This window comes from Salvelinus namaycush, chromosome 6 (assembly GCF_016432855.1).
Source record: "Salvelinus namaycush isolate Seneca chromosome 6, SaNama_1.0, whole genome shotgun sequence".
NCBI classification, from domain to species: Eukaryota; Metazoa; Chordata; class Actinopteri; order Salmoniformes; family Salmonidae; genus Salvelinus; species Salvelinus namaycush.
In genome coordinates this window covers 42,122,836-42,140,930 of record NC_052312.1, presented here as the reverse complement: position 1 = coordinate 42,140,930, position 18,095 = coordinate 42,122,836, and the positions used below count along the sequence as shown (strand labels likewise).

General features: G+C 44.6%; 1 protein-coding gene across 1 annotated transcript in view; it reads left to right on the top strand.

The window, feature by feature from the left end:
- Nucleotides 1-2,282: 2,282 nt before the first annotated feature.
- Nucleotides 2,283-18,095, top strand: part of cped1 (cadherin-like and PC-esterase domain containing 1) — a 58,402-nt gene continuing 42,589 nt past the window's right edge. Inside the window, exons 1-4 of the mRNA XM_038995667.1 lie at nucleotides 2,283-2,361; nucleotides 3,039-3,120; nucleotides 5,000-5,084; nucleotides 5,231-5,387. Of these exons, the coding sequence (XP_038851595.1) occupies nucleotides 2,284-2,361; nucleotides 3,039-3,120; nucleotides 5,000-5,084; nucleotides 5,231-5,387 (402 nt within the window). The 5' untranslated portion in view covers nucleotide 2,283. The remainder of the gene's footprint in view (nucleotides 2,362-3,038; nucleotides 3,121-4,999; nucleotides 5,085-5,230; nucleotides 5,388-18,095) is intronic.

The window sequence follows — 18,095 nt, the reverse complement described above, 5'->3', positions numbered from 1 at the left end:
TTCCCTTGTTAGTGGAACTTTCTCTTTCGTCGTGTCGTCTAAAAGAAAATTCTTGCATGCCCAAAATGGCAGTGATACATCCGTTTCTTCTTAATTTCCCGTTGTGTTGCGCAGTTTGAATACGCGGACCTTTGTCCATTACATGATCGATGCGGCTTTTTCCCGGAAGCTTGAATCTGATGTGGGCATTTATATGCTCCCTGCTTTTGTGATGCCGTTTACCTGAGCAATCAATGTTCTTCAGGTCACAGCCCAAGGCTCAGGCTTTCCAAAAAGCAGGCAAGGCCAGCAATACAGGCAGCTTGATGAAAGGTTCCCTGTTAACCAGCTATATTTTTGATACCAGTTGTATTGAACGCCCTCACCTTTTCCTCCTTCTTCATGAAACTGATCTCAGGCAGAGGTCGACCCGCGGTTTTAATTCACACCTTTTCCGTGTACCACAGAGAATGCAAGGGGTTCTTCAACAAAAAGTCCACAACATTTTTGATAGCGTTAGTCATTCTGGCGGAGAAAACTGCACGCTCATGCTGCTCGCTAGCTAGCTACTGCTACTTGCTACTTAAGTTAGCAAGGCAAATTTAAACATATTGCACTAACTGGACACAAAAATAAAGTCCTGAAAAAATGAATAATATACCTCCTCCGTCTCCTGTATTTAGAAAAAAACGAATTTGAATTGAATAATATCCCAAAAATGCTCAACTATCACTCTTCATTCTCAATCTCTATCCAACAATGCCACCAAGCTTCTCAACACATAGAACCCCCATAATGCTCTGTGACACAATCCCAATACAACAGACTAGGTTCATTCTTTGATCATAATCCTGTGATTGGATGGACATGTCAGTTCATACTGCAAAAGCTTTGATTGATTGGAGGACATCCTCCGGAAGTGGTCATAATTACCATGTATGTCTATTGAAGGGGGTTAGGCCTATGAACCTCCTAGGTTTTGTATTGAAGTCAATGTAGCCAGAGGAGGATGGAAGCTAGCTGTTGTCTGGCTACACCATGGTGCTACCCCAGACAGTGCTGTTGAAGTTACTGTAGACCTTCATTGCAAAACAGTGTAGTTTAATCAATTATTTGTTGACATATGAATATATTTATGAATATATTTAGTATAGTTTTATCTAAAAATGTTTCACTTTTATTTATTTTTCAATTTCACTGGCGAGGATGGTCCTCCCCTTCTTCTGAGGAGGAGCCTCCACTGATATATATAATTAAAAGTCTCATTAATGTTTGGTTACATTTTCAGGTGCCTCCCTCATGTCAGCATCGATCTGGCCATGACAGGCTGTAGCCAAAGCCTATAACCCACATGTAGGCTAATTATTTATGGACATTTGCATACACTTATGTTTTTCTTAACAGAAAAGCTACTGTTTTTAGTTTTTCAAATAAATTGAATTGGCCTTGGTGCCCTAGCAAATGGCCTTGGTGCCCTGGCAGATTGGGTACCTCTTGAAGGCCAAATGGCCTTGCCCCTAAAATCACTAAATTCCAGTGTGTGTGTGTGTGTGTGTGTGTGTGTGTGTGTGTGTGTGTGTGTGTGTGTGTGTGTGTGTGTGTGTGTGTGTGTGTGTGTGTGTGTGTGTGTGTGTGTGTGTGTGTGTGTGTGTGTGTGTGTGTGCTGTTCTGAAGGTCTGGGGCTCTGGGCTGTATCAGGGTCAACCAATGGCAGGCTGATATGGGAGCTGTTGCAAGACCTGAAAGCAATGATTATCGGTTACAAAGAACACTACACTCACTTAATCTCTCTCTGTATACAGACACAGGTGTAGGTGTGCATGTATGTGTATATATATATATTTACACACACAAAGGTAAAGTTCTTGCTATCCATTCATCTCTAGGCTGCCATAATAGCTGTTAAGTCACTTCCTCCTATTCTCACTGCTTCAGAACAGTGAGACCAAAACAGCCATGGTTCTGGCCAAAAACACCACATTTCCTCTCCTCTCCAAATACTGGCTGTACAATTGCTACCAGATGTTTCTCTCTCTCTCTCTCTCTCTCGATTTCTGTTATGTCCGTTTCTCTCTGCCTCTCTCTGTCTTTCTCTCTGTCTTTCTCTCTCTCTCTCTCTCTACCTCTCTCTCTCTCTCTCTGTCTCTCTCTCTCTCTCTCTCTCTTTCTCTCTCTCTCTACCTCACACAGTTGGAGCACCGTATTTGGTATGGTTTCAAAAGCTTCATTTATTTGTACAAGATACTTACTTTTATCTGCTCCCTCTCATTTCCCTCTCTCTCAGGTGGCAGTGTGGAGTGGAGTATGTTGGTGTGTCTGAGCGGTTCAGAGAAGAGTTGTCTGAGGAGAGTGTCCTTCTCCCATCTGCAGCCCCATCAGAGGGTGAGACCAGCTACACACACACTGTACGGGAATGCTCAACTGGAAGGTCGTTTCATACGGGAACATTGGTGACCTATGTGGGAATGTTACCCCGTGTCGGATTGTTGACCGACATGGGTATGATGGTTGTGTAGTTTTAATGTGCGTTTCATATAACACAGTCACAGTCTCGTAACACAGTCTCCTCAAACCCCAGCAGGGAAGCTTGATCCCCTAATGAGTTTTTTTTTCTTCTAGCATTCATGTGAAATCAGATCCACCCAGAGATTCTTCTAGAAAATATTTTTAGAAGCCAGGACTAAGTCGGCTTCCAAGAGAGAATTCAGTGAAAACGGCTCTGTCTTGAGATGGTGGATCTCAGTTCAAACACGACAGGAAAACACACAGTGAACTCCTCCAACAACAAACATCACATTCCCTTCTCCCTCTCTCCTTCTCCCTCTCTCCTTTACACACCCTCCTATAACACCAACATCCCATAACATGAGACCGTATAGGACCATCCTTAGCCTTGTCCCAGATCTGTTTGTTGCTAGTACTATGGTCTATAGGAGTCGGCAAGACAGCACAAACAGATCTGGGACCTGGCTAAGTCCTCTTGCCTCAACTTCAAACAAGTCCACTAACTTTCATTTGTTGCCTTTGGATCCACTGGATCCCATCTGTCATCTCCTCAGGTCAACATGATACCTGGGCTGGTGGGGGCCTTCTCTGATGTGGACGGGCTCTGTCGCTTCCAGACAGACAGCCGGCTAGCAGGTGAGTCTACAGCTGGCGCGCTGACTGATACACGATATCTGGGCCGTGTTCATTATGCACCAAACTGAAGACAACTGACTGAAACGGGGAGACTTGTCCAATAAGAAACGTTGAAAACATTTTCTGTTGTGTGCCCTAATGAACACGACCTAGGTGAGTCATCACCTGTTTCCAGGCAACCTTTAGTTTTCAGGCGAGCTCTTTGAGTTCCTTAAAGTAGAGATTTGGACCAATGCTAGCAGACGTTTAAAATACAGATGCGTTTTCATGGAAATGACCTGTATGTAACTAGACTTGTATAACTTCTATAAATTGTATAAACTTCTATAAATTGAAGTACTTAAAGTACTATTTAAAGTTGTATCAGTGGAAACCGTAGACGATGAGGTGAAGATACATTTTGGAGAAGATGCGTGGTTGTTTTGTTCAAAAGGTTGCAGTGTCACAATCGTCTGTGGAATAAATGGACCAAGGCGCAGCGTGCGTAGAGTTGCAGTGCTTTCATACCTGCTCTCTCTCTCTATAATTTGGCTTTCTGAGAACGATCAGTTCCGAGAAGTTGTTAATAATGACCCAATGCATCTCTGCTTATATTCGTCCTCTGTTAGAACTGCATGAAAAGAAAGATAATGGATTGAGTGAGTGAGAGGGGGGCTTTGATGGAGATGGGGCAAAAAAATATATTTTTGGTTGGCGTCAAGGGCACTTATCTTCTTTATATCTCAGAAGGAAGATAATGACAACCAACGGGCTTGACTTAGACAGTACCTGAGGGTCCTCTGTGTGTTCTCCTCCACCTCTTTACTCTTTGTTTTGAGTTCTCTTCCCTGTACAGAACAGATTGTCTCCCACTTCTAGAACAATATTGTCCTTTCTTTTTGGCTCGTCTCCCACACAAATGTTGACATTGGTGCAGACCCCCTCACAGCCCCTCTTCAGGTCTTTTAGACCGCCCACACCCCTCTTCCTTAGACCAGGACCCAGGTCTCTGCCCACCCTTTGTTTGAGAACATAATTTATCTTACAAACGGCAGAGTGAATCTGACTGACGCAGGCACAACAAACAATCACTGCCATGTCCCAGGTACAGGAGGAGAGGAGGGGCAGGGGGGTCCGGTCCTAGTTTGGGCCTAATTCAGGGTTTTGTGTGTTTTCAGGGAATACAGTATTGTTTGGTTTCTTCCGTCTTTCAGATTTAGTCTAGCTCCATTAGAACTTGGAAATATTTGAACGTTAGATTGTGATTCAGATATCATATGTGAGGGATGTGGATTACCAGTAGAACTGATTTGAATTTGAGTGCTTTGTTCATCCTTCTCTGGCCAATGATTTGAGTCCGAGGAATGTGAGAGGAGTTTGGATCATGCCGAGGACTGATAGTGATTTGGGCCTTAGAACACACACCCTCTCTCTACTGGCGCCACGTTTCCACCGGTGGGAAATGTCATTAGTAGTACGGTGCCAGAGAATGACAACACACTCTCACTCCCTCCCACTGGGAACACACTGGTTGAATCAACGTTGTTTCCACGTCATTTCAAGGAAATTACGTTGAACCAATGTGGATTAGACGTTGATTTGACATCCATGCCCAGTGGGCTGTTGATATGCAAAGCAAAACATGTATAGGGGTTGACACTTATTAGGCAAGGACACACACACAGCTGCTCTACTATTTCATAACTCATAACCAGCACAAGGAATGCAAACTCAGCAAAAATGAACTGCTCTACTCCCCCTCGGATAACGGCCCTGATGTCAACGCCTTGTGACAGTATAGGATAGATGATAAATTCAACCGTCTCTGTCATCACTAGTTACAGATTACTGTCTCTCATCACTTGTGTGTGTGTTTATCTGTTACCGTGTTTTGTTTCAGGCCTGGCATTACGCATCAATCCATCTGCCTGTGGATCGCCCCTCCCCAAGCTGGGAGATGTTCGTCATGTGGCACATGGTGATTGGTCAGTCAACTCTGCCAGTAATAACACGTTTACCTTAGTCGAAACTGACAGCTCAATTGTGTTCAGGGGTCTATTCGCTCGTTGAAACAAATGGGTTTGATTTTCTTAGCTAATGTTATCGTTGTTGTTGTTTTCCCTTCCCTTAGGAACCCAGCTACCACCACACTTAACTTGGTGAGCCCTGGCCTCGTTGCCATGGTGACGGTTTATGTCCTGGTTACCTCGGTAACGCCGCTCACAGCCTTCCTTCATCACACGGGCCTGGTCAGGACAAGCGAAGACACGGACAGCCACACCACACAGGTACTGAGGACGCTATTCAATCTAATCTGTTCACCAGGTATCTGGGGTTATAAATTCATTATATTCAATGTGATATACAGTTGAAGTCGGAAGTTTACATACACCTTTGCCAAATACATTTAAACTCAGTTTTTCACAATTCCTGACATTTAATCCTAGTAGAAATTCCCTGTTTTAGCTCAGTTAGGATCACTTTATTTTAAGAATGTGAATTGTCAGAATAATTGTTGAGATAATTATTCATTTCAGCTTTTATTTCTTTCACCACATCCCATTGGGTCAGAAGTTTACATACACTCAATTAGTATTTGGTAGCATTGCCTTTAAATTGTTTAAATTGGGCCAAATGTTTCAGGTAGCCTTCCACAAGCTTCCCACAATAAGTTGGGTGAATTTTGGCATATTCCTCCTGACAGAACTGGTGTAACTGAGTCAGGTTTTTAGGCCTCCTTGCTCGCACACGCTTTTTCAGTTCTGACCGCAAATTTTCTATGGGATTGAGGTCAGGGCTTTGTGATGGCCACTCCACTACCTTGACTTTGTTGTCCTTAAGCCATTTTGCCACAACTTTGGAAGTATGCTTGGGGTCATTGTCCATTTGCGACAAAGCTTTAACTTCCTGACTGATATCTTGAGATGTTACTTCAATATATCCACATAATTTTCCTACCTCATGATGCCATCTATTTTGTGAAGTGCACCAGCCCCTCCTGCAGCAAAGCACCCCCACAACATGATGCTGCCACCCATGTGCTTCACGTTTGGGATGGTGTTCTTTGTCTTGCAAGCGTCTCCCTTTTTCCTCTAAAAATAACGATGGTCATTATGGCCAAACAGTTCTATTTTTGTTTCATCAGACCAGAAGAAATTTCTCCAAAAAGTAAGAACTTTGTCCTCATGTGCAGTTGCACACTGTAGTCTGGCTTTTTTATGGCGTTTTTGGAGCAGTGGCTTCTTCCTTGCTGAGCGGCCTTTCAGGTTATGTCGAGATAGGACTCGTTTTACTGTGGAAATAGATACTTTTGTACCTGTTTCCTCCAGCATCTTCACAAGGTCCTTTGCTGTTGTTCTGGGATTGATTTGCACTTTTCGCACCAAAGTACGTTCATCTCTAGGAGACAGAACGCGTCTCCTTCCTTAGCGGTATTGCTCCCAAGGATGAACCAGACTTTTGGAGGTCTACAATTTTTTTTCTAAGGTCTTGGCTGATTTCTTTTAAATTTCCCATGATGTCAAGCAAAGAGGCACTGAGTTTGAAGGTAGGCCTTGAAATACATCCACAGGTACACCTCCAATTGACTCAAATGAAGTCAATTAGCATATCAGAAGCTTCTAAAGCATGACATAATTTTCTGGAATTTTCCAAGCTGTTTAAAGGCACAGTCAATTTAGTCTATGTAAACTTCTGACCCACTGGAATTGTGATTAAGTGAAATAATCTGTCTGTAAACAATTGTTGAAAAAATTACTTGTCATGCACAAACTATAGTTTGCACAAACTATAGTTTGCTAACAAGACATTTGTGAAGTGGTTGAAAAGCGAGCTTTAATGACTCCAACCTATGTGTATGTATACTTCCGACTTCAACTGTGTGTGTGTGTGTGTGTGTGTGTGTGTGTGTGTGCGTGTGCGTGTGCGTGTGCGTGTGCGTGTGCGTGTGCGTGTGTGTGTGTGTGTATATACACTGCTCAAAAAAATAAAGGGAACACTAAAATAACACATCCTAGATCTGAATGAATGAAATATTCTTATTAAATACTTTTTTCTTTACATAGTTGAATGTGCTGACAACAAAATCACACAAAAATGATCAATGTAAATCAAATTTATCAACCCATGGAGGTCTGGATTTGGAGTCACACTCAAAATTAAAGTGGAAAATCACACTACAGGCTGATCCAACTTTGATGTAATGTCCTTAAAACAAGTCAAAATGAGGCTCAGTAGTGTGTGTGGCCTCCACGTGCCTGTATGACCTCCCTACAACACCTGGGCATGCTCCTGATGAGGTGGCGGATGGTCTCCTGAGTGAGGGATCTCCTCCCAGACCTGGACTAAAGCATCTGCCAACTCCTGGACAGTCTGTGGTGCAACGTGGCGTTGGTGGATGGAGCGAGACATGATGTCCCAGATGTGCTCAATTGGATTCAGGTCTGGGGAACGGGCGGGCCAGTCCATAGCATCAATGCCTTCCTCTTGCAGGAACTGCTGACACACTCCAGCCACATGAGGTCTAGCATTGTCTTGCATTAGGAGGAACCCAGGGCCAACCGCACCAGCATATGGTCTCACAAGGGGTCTGAGGATCTCATCTCGGTACCTAATGGCAGTCAGGCTACCTCTGGCGAGCACATGGAGGGCTGTGCGGCCCCCCAAAGAAATGCCACCCCACACCATGACTGACCCAACGCCAAACCGGTCATGCTGGAGGATGTTGCAGGCAGCAGAACGTTCTCCACAGCGTCTCCAGACTCTGTCACGTCTGTCACATGTGCTCATGTGCTCAGTGTGAACCTGCTTTCATCTGTGAAGAGCACAGGGCGCCAGTGGCGAATTTGCCAATCTTGGTGTTCTCTGGCAAATGCCAAACCTCCTGCACGGTGTTGGGCTGTAAGCACAACCCCCACCTGTGGACGTCGGGCCCTCATACCACCCTCATGGAGTCTGTTTCTGACCGTTTGAGCAGACACATGCACATTTGTGGCCTGCTGGAGGTCATTTTGCAGGGCTCTGGCAGTGCTCCACCTGCTCCTCCTTGCACAAAGGCGGAGGTAGCGGTCCTGCTGCTGGGTTATTGCCCTCCTACGGCCTCCTCCACGTCTCCTGATGTACTGGCCTGTCTCCTGGTAGCGCCTCCATGCTCTGGACACTACGCTGACATACACAGCAAACCTTCTTGCCACAGCTCGCATTGATGTGCCATCCTGGATGAGCTGCACTACCTGAGCCACTTGTGTGGGTTGTAGACTCCGTCTCATGCTACCACTAGAGTGAAAGCACCGCCAGCATTCAAAAGTGACCAAAACATCAGCCAGGAAGCATAGGAACTGAGAAGTGGTCTGTGGTCACCACCTGCAGAACCACTCCTTTATTGGGGGTGTCTTGCTAATTGCCTATAATTTCCACCTTTTGTCTATTCCATTTGCACAACAGCATGTGAAATTTATTGTCAATCAGTGTTGCTTCCTAAGTGGACAGTTTGATTTCACAGAAGTGTGATTGACTTGGAGTTACATTGTGTTGCTTAAGTGTTCCCTTTATTTTTTTGAGCAGTGTATATATATATATAGTACCAGTCAAAAGTTTGGACACACTTACACATTCACTTTCTTTATTTTTACTGCTAGAATAATAGTGAAGACATCAAAACTATGAAACAACACATATGGAATCATGTACCGTAGTCACCAAAAAAGTGTTAACAAATCAAAATATATTTTATATTTGAGATTCTTCAAAGTAGCCACATTTTACCTTGATGACAGCTTGGCACACTCTTGGCATTCTCTCAACCAGCTTCATGAGGTAGTCACCTGGAATGCTTTTCGATTAACAGGCGTGCCTTGTTAAAAGTTTAATTATGGATTTTTTTCCCTTCTTAATGCATTTGAGCTAATCAGTTGTGTTGTGACAAGGTAGGGGTGGTATACTGAAGATAGCCCTATTTGGTAAAAGACCAAGTCCATATTATGGCATGAACAGCTCAAATAAGCAAAGAGAAATGACAGTCCATCATTACTTTAAGACATGAATGTCAGTCAATCTGGAAAATTTCAAGAACTTTGAAGGTTTCTTCAAGTGCAGTCGCAAAAACCATCAAGCGCTATGATGAAACTGGCTCTCATGAGGACCGCCACAGGGATGGACCCAGAGTTACCTCTGCTGCAGAGGGTAAGTTCATTAGAGTTAACTGCACCTCAGATAGCAGCCCAAATAAATGCTTCACAGAGTTCAAGTAACAGACACATCTCAACATCAACTGTTCAGAGGAGACTGCGTGAATTAGGCCTTCATGGTCGAATTGCTGCAAAAAAAAACACTACTAAAGGACATCAATAAGAAGAAGAGACTTGCATGGAACCAAGAAACACAAAGAATGGACATTAGACCTGTGGAAATATGTCCTTTGGTCTGATGAGTCCAAATGTGAGATTTTTGGTTCCAACCGACATGTCTTTGTGAGACGCAGAGTAGGTGAACGGATGATCTCCCCTTGTGTGGTTCCCACCATGAAGCATGGAGGAGGAGATGTGATGGTGTGGGGGTGCTTTGCTGGTGACACTGTCTGTGATTTATTTAGAATTCAAGGCACACTTAACCAGCATGGCTACCACAGTATTCTGCAGCGATACGCCATCCCATCTGGTTTGCCCTTAGTGGGAATATCATTTGTTCTTCAACAAAACGATGACCCAAATCGCACCTCCAGGCTGTGTAAGGGCTATTTGACCAAGGAGAGTGATGGAGTGCTGTCACAGATGACCAGGCCTCCACAATCACCCGACCTCAACCCAATTGAGATGGTTTGGGATGAGTTGAACCGCAGAGTGAAGGAAAAGCAGCCAACAAGTGCTCAGCATATGTGGGAACTCCTTCAAGACTGCTGGAAAATCCTTCCTCATGAAGGTGATTGAGAGAATGCCAAGAGTGTGCCAAGCAGTCATCAAGGCAAAGTGTGGCTACTTTTGAAGAATCTAAAATATTAAATATATTTTGATTTGTTTAACACTTTTTTGGTTACTACATGATTCCATATGTGTTATTTCATAGTTTTGATGTCTTCACTATTATTCTACAATGTAGAAAATAGTAAAAATAAAGAAAAACCCTTGAATGAGTAGGTGTGTCCAAACTTTTGACTGGCACTATAAATATATATATAAAGTTTGGGGTCACTTAGAAATGTCCTTGTTTTTGAAAGAACAGAAAGAAACATTTTTTGTCCATTAAAATAACATCAAATTGATCAGAAATATAGTGTAGACATTGTTAATTTTGTAAATGACGATTGTAGCTGGAAACGGCAGATTTTTTTATGGAACACCTACTTAGGCGTACAGAGGCCCATTATCAGCAACCATCACTCCTGTGTTCCAATGGCACGTTGTGTTAGCTAGTCCAAGTTTATCATTTTAAAAGGCTGATTGATCATTAGAAAACCCTTTTGCAATTCTGTTAGCACAGCTGAAAGCTGCTGTCCTGATTAAAGAAGCAATAAAACTGGCTTCTTTAGACTAATTGAGTATCTGGAGCATCAGCATTTGTGGGTTCAATTACAGTCTCAAAATGGCCAGAAACAAAGACCTTCTTCTGAAACTCGTCAGTCTATTCTTGTTCTGAGAAATTAAGGCTATTCCATGCGAGAAACTGAAGATCTCGCACAACACTGTGTGCTACTGTAACGACTTTCTTCCTGGGGTGAAGTAGAGGACCAAAATGCAGCGCGGTTAGTGTTCAACATGTTTAATTTGAACATAAATGGTGAACACTTACAACAATACAAAAACAACAAATGTGAAAGTCGAGACAGTCCTATCTGGTGCAGAACACAAACACAGAGACAGGAAACAAACACCCACAAAACACAAGTGAAACCCAGGCTGCCTTAGTATGATTCTCAATCAGGGACAACGATAGACACCTGTCTCTGATTGAGAATCATACCAGGCCGAACACAAAATCCCAACATAGAAATAGAAAACATAGACTGCCCACCCAAAACTCACGCCCTGACCAATAAACACATACAAAACAAGAGAAAACAAGTCAGGAACGTGACATAACCCCCCCCTTAAGGTGCGAACTCCGGGCGCACCAGCACAAAGTCTAGGGGAGGGTCTGGGTGGGCATCTGACCACGGTGGTGGCTCAGGCTCTGGGCGAGGTCCCCACCCCACCATAGTCACTCCCCGCTTCCGTATCCCCCTCCCAATGACCACCCTCCAACTAAACCCACCTAAATGAAGGGGCAGCATCGGGATAAGGGGCAGCAGCTCCGGGATAAGGGGCAGCAGCTCTGGGATAAGGGGCAGCAGCTCCGGGCTGAGGGACTCTGGCAGGTCCTGGCTGAGGGACTCTGGCAGGTCCTGGCTGAGGGACTCTGGCAGGTCCTGGCTGAGGGACTCTGGCAGGTCCTGGCTGAGGGACTCTGGCAGGTCCTGGCTGAGGGACTCTGGCAGGTCCTGGCTGAGGGACTCTGGCAGGTCCTGGCTGGCGGCTGGCTCTGGCGGATCCTGGCTGGCGGCTGGCTCTGGCGGATCCTGGCTGGCGGCTGGCTCTGGCGGATCCTGGCTGGCGGCTGGCTCTGGCGGATCCTGGCTGGCGGCTGGCTCTGGCGGATCCTGGCTGGCGGCTGGCTCTGGCGGATCCTGGCTGGCGGAAGGCTCTGGCGGATCCTGGCTGGCGGCTGGCTCTGGCGGATCCTGGCTGGCGGAAGGCTCTGGCGGATCCTGGCTGGCGGAAGGCTCTGGCGGATCCTGGCTGGCGGAAGGCTCTGGCGGATCCTGGCTGGCGGAAGGCTCTGGCGGATCCTGGCTGGCTGGCTCCGGCAGCTCCTGACTGGCTGGCAGCTCCTGGCTGGACGGCTCTGGCTGGTCCTGGCTGGACGGCTCTGGCTGGTCCTGGCTGGACGGCTCTGGCTGGTCCTGGCTGGACGGCTCTGGCTGGTCCTGGCTGGACGGCTCTGGCTGGTCCTGGCTGGACGGCTCTGGCTGGTCCTGGCTGGACGGCTCGGAAGGCTCGGGACAGACGGGCAGCGCTGGGCAGGCAGACAGTTCAGACCACGCTGGGCAGGCAGGCAGTTCAGACAGCGCTGGGAAGGCAAGCAGCGCAGGCGGCGTTGGGCAGACGGCCGACTCTGACCTGCTGAGGCGCACAGTAGGCCTGGTGCGTGGTGCCGGAACTGGAGGCACTGGGCTGGAGACACGCACCACAGGGAGAGTGCGTGGAGGAGGAACAGGGCTCTGGAAACGCACTGGAAGCCTGGTGCGTGGTGTCGGCACTGATGGTACTGGGCTGGGGTGGGAAGGTGGCGCCGGATCTACCGGACCGTGAAGGAGGACACGCGCTCTTGAGCACCGAGCCTCCCCAACCTTACCAGGTTGAATGGTCCCCGTAGCCCTGCCAGTGCGGCGAGGTGGAATAGCCCGCACTGGGCTATGCAGGCGAACCGGGGACACCACCTGTAAGGCTGGTGCCATGTACGCCGGCCCGAGGAGACGTACTGGAGGCCAGATACGTTGGGCCGGCTTCATGACATCCGGCTCGATGCCCAACCTAGCCCTCCCAGTGCGGCAAGGTGGAATAGCCCGCACTGGGCTAAGCACGCGTACTGGGGACACCGTGCACTTTACCGCATAACACGGTGTCTGACCAGTACGACGCCCTCTCACTCCACGGTAAGCCCGGGGAGTTGGCTCAGGTAACCAACCCGGCTTCGCCACACTCCCCTTTAGCCCCCCCCCAAGAAATTTTTGGGTGAGCCTCTCGGGCTTCCAGCCGCTCTGCCTTGCTTTAGCCTCATACAACCTCCTCTCCGCTTTCGCTGCCTCCAGCTCCGCTTTGGGACGACGACACTCCTCTGGCTCTGCCCAGGGTCCTTCTCCGTCCAGAATCTCCTCCCATGTCCATTCCTCCTTGTACTGCTGCTGCTGTTGCTGCTGCCCGTTGCCACGCTGCTTGGTCCGGGTTTGGTGGGTGTTTCTGTAACGACTTTCTTCCTGGGGTGAAGTAGAGGACCAAAATGCAGCGCGGTTAGTGTTCAACATGTTTAATTTGAACATAAATGGTGAACACTTACAACAATACAAAAACAACAAATGTGAAAGTCGAGACAGTCCTATCTGGTGCAGAACACAAACACAGAGACAGGAAACAAACACCCACAAAACACAAGTGAAACCCAGGCTGCCTTAGTATGATTCTCAATCAGGGACAACGATAGACACCTGTCTCTGATTGAGAATCATACCAGGCCGAACACAAAATCCCAACATAGAAATAGAAAACATAGACTGCCCACCCAAAACTCACGCCCTGACCAATAAACACATACAAAACAAGAGAAAACAGGTCAGGAACGTGACAGCTACTCCCTTCACAGAACAGCGCAAACTGGCTCTAACCAGAATAAAAAGAGGAGTGGGAGGCCCCGGTACACAACTGAGCATGAGGACAAGTACATTAGTGTCTAGTTTGAGAAACCGACGCCTCACAAGTTCTCAACTGGCAGCTTCAATAAATAGTACTGGCAAAACACTGGTCTCAACGTCGACAGTGAAGAGGCGACTCCAGGATGCTGGCTTTCTAGGCAGAGTTGCAAAGAAAAAGCCATGTCTCAGACTGGCCAATAAAAATAAAAGATTAAGATGGGCAAAAAAACACAGACACTGGACAGAGGAACTCTACCTAGAAGGCCAGCATCCCGGAGTCGCCTCCTCAATGTTGACATTGAGACTGGTGTTTTGCGGGTACTATTTAATGTACTCCTATGTAGATATTCCATTAAAAATCTGCCATTTCCTGCTACAATGGTAATTTACAATGTCTACACTGTATTCCTGATCAATTTAATGTTAATGGTCAAAAAATGTGTTTTTCTTTAAAAAACAAGGACATTTTGTAAGTGACCCCAAACTTTTGAACGGTAGTGTTTGTGTAGGGCTATATTCAATAAAATAGGGTATATATATAGTTCTTGATAAAGCTGGACCTACATTAAACAGTACAGATCTTGAGCTATGCCTCTTAGAAAACTCTTGTTTCTCCAGAATGTTCGAGCTGCGTATTTTCTCCATGTGATGTTGATTAGGCTGTTACAGCTGTGTAGTGGAGGGTTGTGTGGTAGCTGGCTAAGTGCGTTCCTAGCATATTGCTCGTAAATGAGCTTAGGGCTTTCAATTCACACTGTGCTGCAAACAGGCCAAGTGGATACACTCTGACTGCACATGCAGTATAATGGATAGATTGGATATATAGCTTTAAGGGAACATAATGTTTTTGCTATTTATTTTCTCCAGTTATTTCTTAAAGTTACGTTCAGGCCTAGTGTTGTTTTTGTGCTTCTTTTGTCGTAAACATGCTAAAATATTGGAGCATGTGCAAACACACACACACACACACACACACACACACACACACACACACACACAAAACAGCTGCCAAAACGGTCTCTCCCCGGCAGAAACACAGTACACCGTAGTGTTCCTTTCCAATAACCCAACTTTCCACTCTGTTATACCAATCAACTATCGACTCTTATCCAATCTCATATCTCTTCTGACTAGTTAACCTCTCGTTGACATCTCCTACGTGTCTCTAAAACTCACACTAGCTGAGTCACCAGATGACCAAAACCATGCCAAATATCTGGAGCTCTGAACATCCTGATCCTACTGCCATTATGATGTTGTTGTCTCCGGAGACTCCCAGTCCCCTTTAAAAGGCCCTATTAATAGTGTTCAGTGTGTTTGTTCGTGTATGCGGGTAATTCTGCAACTATGGGAACTTCTATATCCTCAGGGTCAATTTGGGGGATTTTATAAAAAAATATATAGTTTTTATTCTTTATATGTGAAGTTCACACTACAATCACCCCATATTTTTTGAAACACCTCTCTATCAAGTATTTTAGCTACTTTTCAGATGCATTTTATACCTCAATTTCACTGTTTTGCCCTTGTCCCTGACCCAGACTTTTGAGCTTCTACTATGTTTTTCTATGAGAAAACATTAATAATTACACATTATGTCAATTAAGTCAATTAAATCAAATCTATTTCAATATTTATTGTGAGTATGCCCTTTATATTGTTATTTACACAAAATATACCTGTCCTTTGGTAGTGGTGTCATTTTCACCACTGATGGCAAATTCCTCTTTAATAAAGTTTTGTCAAGAGAATGTTAGCTTAGTTACCATGGAAACGTATTGTGACACGGAATCACATGTCTGCAGAGGACAGTTGTTCCAGATGTGATGTCCAGAAGTTGAAGAAAAATCTAGGTTGTGTAGAGAATATTTTTATTGTCAGTCATTTCCAAACAGGCTAAAATTTCTTTAATTTGTGGTGGAATTTAGATTTTTCTAATATATTTGATGTATTTAGTGTAAACCATATGCTAGCTATAATACTGGCCAAAGCATGCTAAGCAGTCAAATGTTTCTCCAAAAACAGTAGAAGCGTCATTTCCATCACAGTCATTTCCATCACAACCTTACCTGTGATGGAAATGACAGGAAGTGGTGGAAATGACAAAAATCCATTATGTTATTACTTTTTACTTTTTACTTCATGCTTATTTAATCATGTTTTAAATTGCTTTAGTCTAGAAAATGCTCCAAGGTGTGCACTATTGGAAAACTTAAGTAGTATTTTTCTTTGTTTTTAGAAGATGCCACATAAAACAGCACAGAGGTCACAGACATAGAAACAAAATAAAAAATGATCCTATACGACACCAGGAACATCTGCAAAAAGACAGGGAGAGATACTTGAAGAAAAAAGAGAAGGGAGAAGTGATATCTATCTCTGAGCTTACAAAGCGAGAACAAAGAAGCAAGAGATGGCAATGGAAATGCAACCAACGGAATAGAAGACAGACTTTAAAGAGAACAGTTGCAATGGAGACCTACCCATCAGGCAACACAACACCTTAGTCACCAGATGACTTGCAACCAGAACATGAGGCCATCATACCTGCCCCTAACTTACCTGTCCTGATGCACGCCCTGATACCCCTTCCTCATCATTTGCAACAGGAATGAGAAGTCTAATACTTGCTGGAAGGAAAAAGTTTGGAAGAGGTCGCTCAAAAACAAATGTCAAACCTGATAAAGCATAACGGGAAAACTGAGAAATACAAAAAAAAGGTATGATCAACTGATGAAGGAAATGAATAGATAAGATTCCCCAAAGACAAAACAGAAAATTAAGGGAACTCCGAAGAACTTGAGAAGGATTTTATTGTTTAAAATGCCATCATTGCAGAGTTAAAGCAAAATTATTATTTTTTAAATGCACAGTGCCAAGGACAAACAAGTGGCTTCAAAAATGCTCAGAGGCAACATCCTGAGAAAGTATGGCCTGGTCAAAGCTGCAAACAGAGAATTTGGATTTTCAGCAAAAGCATTGAGGGCAAATGAAAACAGGCCAACAAGTCTTCAATACTCCAGGAAAACCCAGTGTAACATAATTAGCACAGCCACAGAAGAGAAAATCACTAGATTCTATGAACGTGATGACAACAGCAGAGCAACTACAGGGGAAAAGGACACACTAACGAGGAACAAGAAGAAAAAACAGAAGCGCTTCTTGAATGGCACAATTCAGAACCTTTATCAGAAGTTGAAGACGGAATATTCAGAGATTAAAATGTCCTACTATGAATTCTTTAAAATACGTATTTTTGGGTTGTCAAGCCAACAGTCCGAGATAGGGACACATGTCTCTGCAAAACCCACGCCAACCTCCAGTCCATGGTGGACAAACTACAGCATCACAATATGATCAGCTGCAGCAACAATGAGAACCTTATTGAGTCTTTGTGCTGTGAGAACCGGAAGAAAGAGTGCATGTACAGAGTGCTCCCTTTGCCAAGCCAAAGAGCTTAAAACATCTGACTTTGATGCTGGTGAGCAGACATGGTGGTTTGAGTGGAAAAACAAAGCTGAAGAGGGAAACATGGAGAAGTTCACTGTACATTTGACAGTATAAGAAAAGGTATGTGGCACACTGCTGATTCTACTGGAGGACTTCTCCAAAGGATTGAAAGAGAAGTTGGGGAAACACATGTACAACTTTCGACACCAATACTCCAAACTGAGACAATTGAAAGAGAATCTGAGGAAAAAGGAGATCATCGTGCATATTGACTTTGCGGAGAACTTAGGGGCGCAACTTTCACTGGGGACGGGGGTGCGGCATGTCCCTCTCACATTCTGAAATTGCATTTTTGTCCCCTCCAGTTTTATCATTTGAATGTGATACAGAATGAGACAGCGGTATGCTTTAGGACCATGCAGACACCTCCGAGCGGTCGGGTAGGCTGGTGTTTATCCGACAGGATAAAACAAATTGTTATAATTATTTCCACCCCACTTCTAAAACCAAAGTTGTACCACTGAGAGAACTACCTATGTAAATACACCAGTGAAATCCAGGCCGTTCACTTTGATGATTCTCACATGCAGGTGACCCTCCACACCTGTGTTGGACATACCACAAATGATACAGTTTCACGTTGCTCACTGAGCTCTTCTATGCGGATGACCACTCTGCAATCTGGGTTTATCTCTCAAAAACACTGGCCTACTTCTGAGCGCTGCCCACTTTTGGAATCTTACTTTTTCTTAAATTCATTAAATGTTCCACAATGGTTGTTGTTCAAAATGTTTGCAATAAAATATTGTTTTCATAAGTTGTTCTTTTTACGTAGATGTCATTTCCACCACACCCATATTTTTAGGTAAATTAGGATATTGTGTATAATTTACATTGATTGATTTGTTTTTAGATAGGGAAATCATATGGTTGTTATCATCATCTCACAAAAAGGTTGGGTGGAAATATCTTATTTTTTTATGATAAATAAATCTTTTCAGATGTCACAAAGGCAGGTTTATACATTCAGGCGTTGTGTTGAATTATTCATTTTAGGAAAACCTTAAAAAGCACTTAAAATAATGTTCAATGCAAGTTGATGTACAAA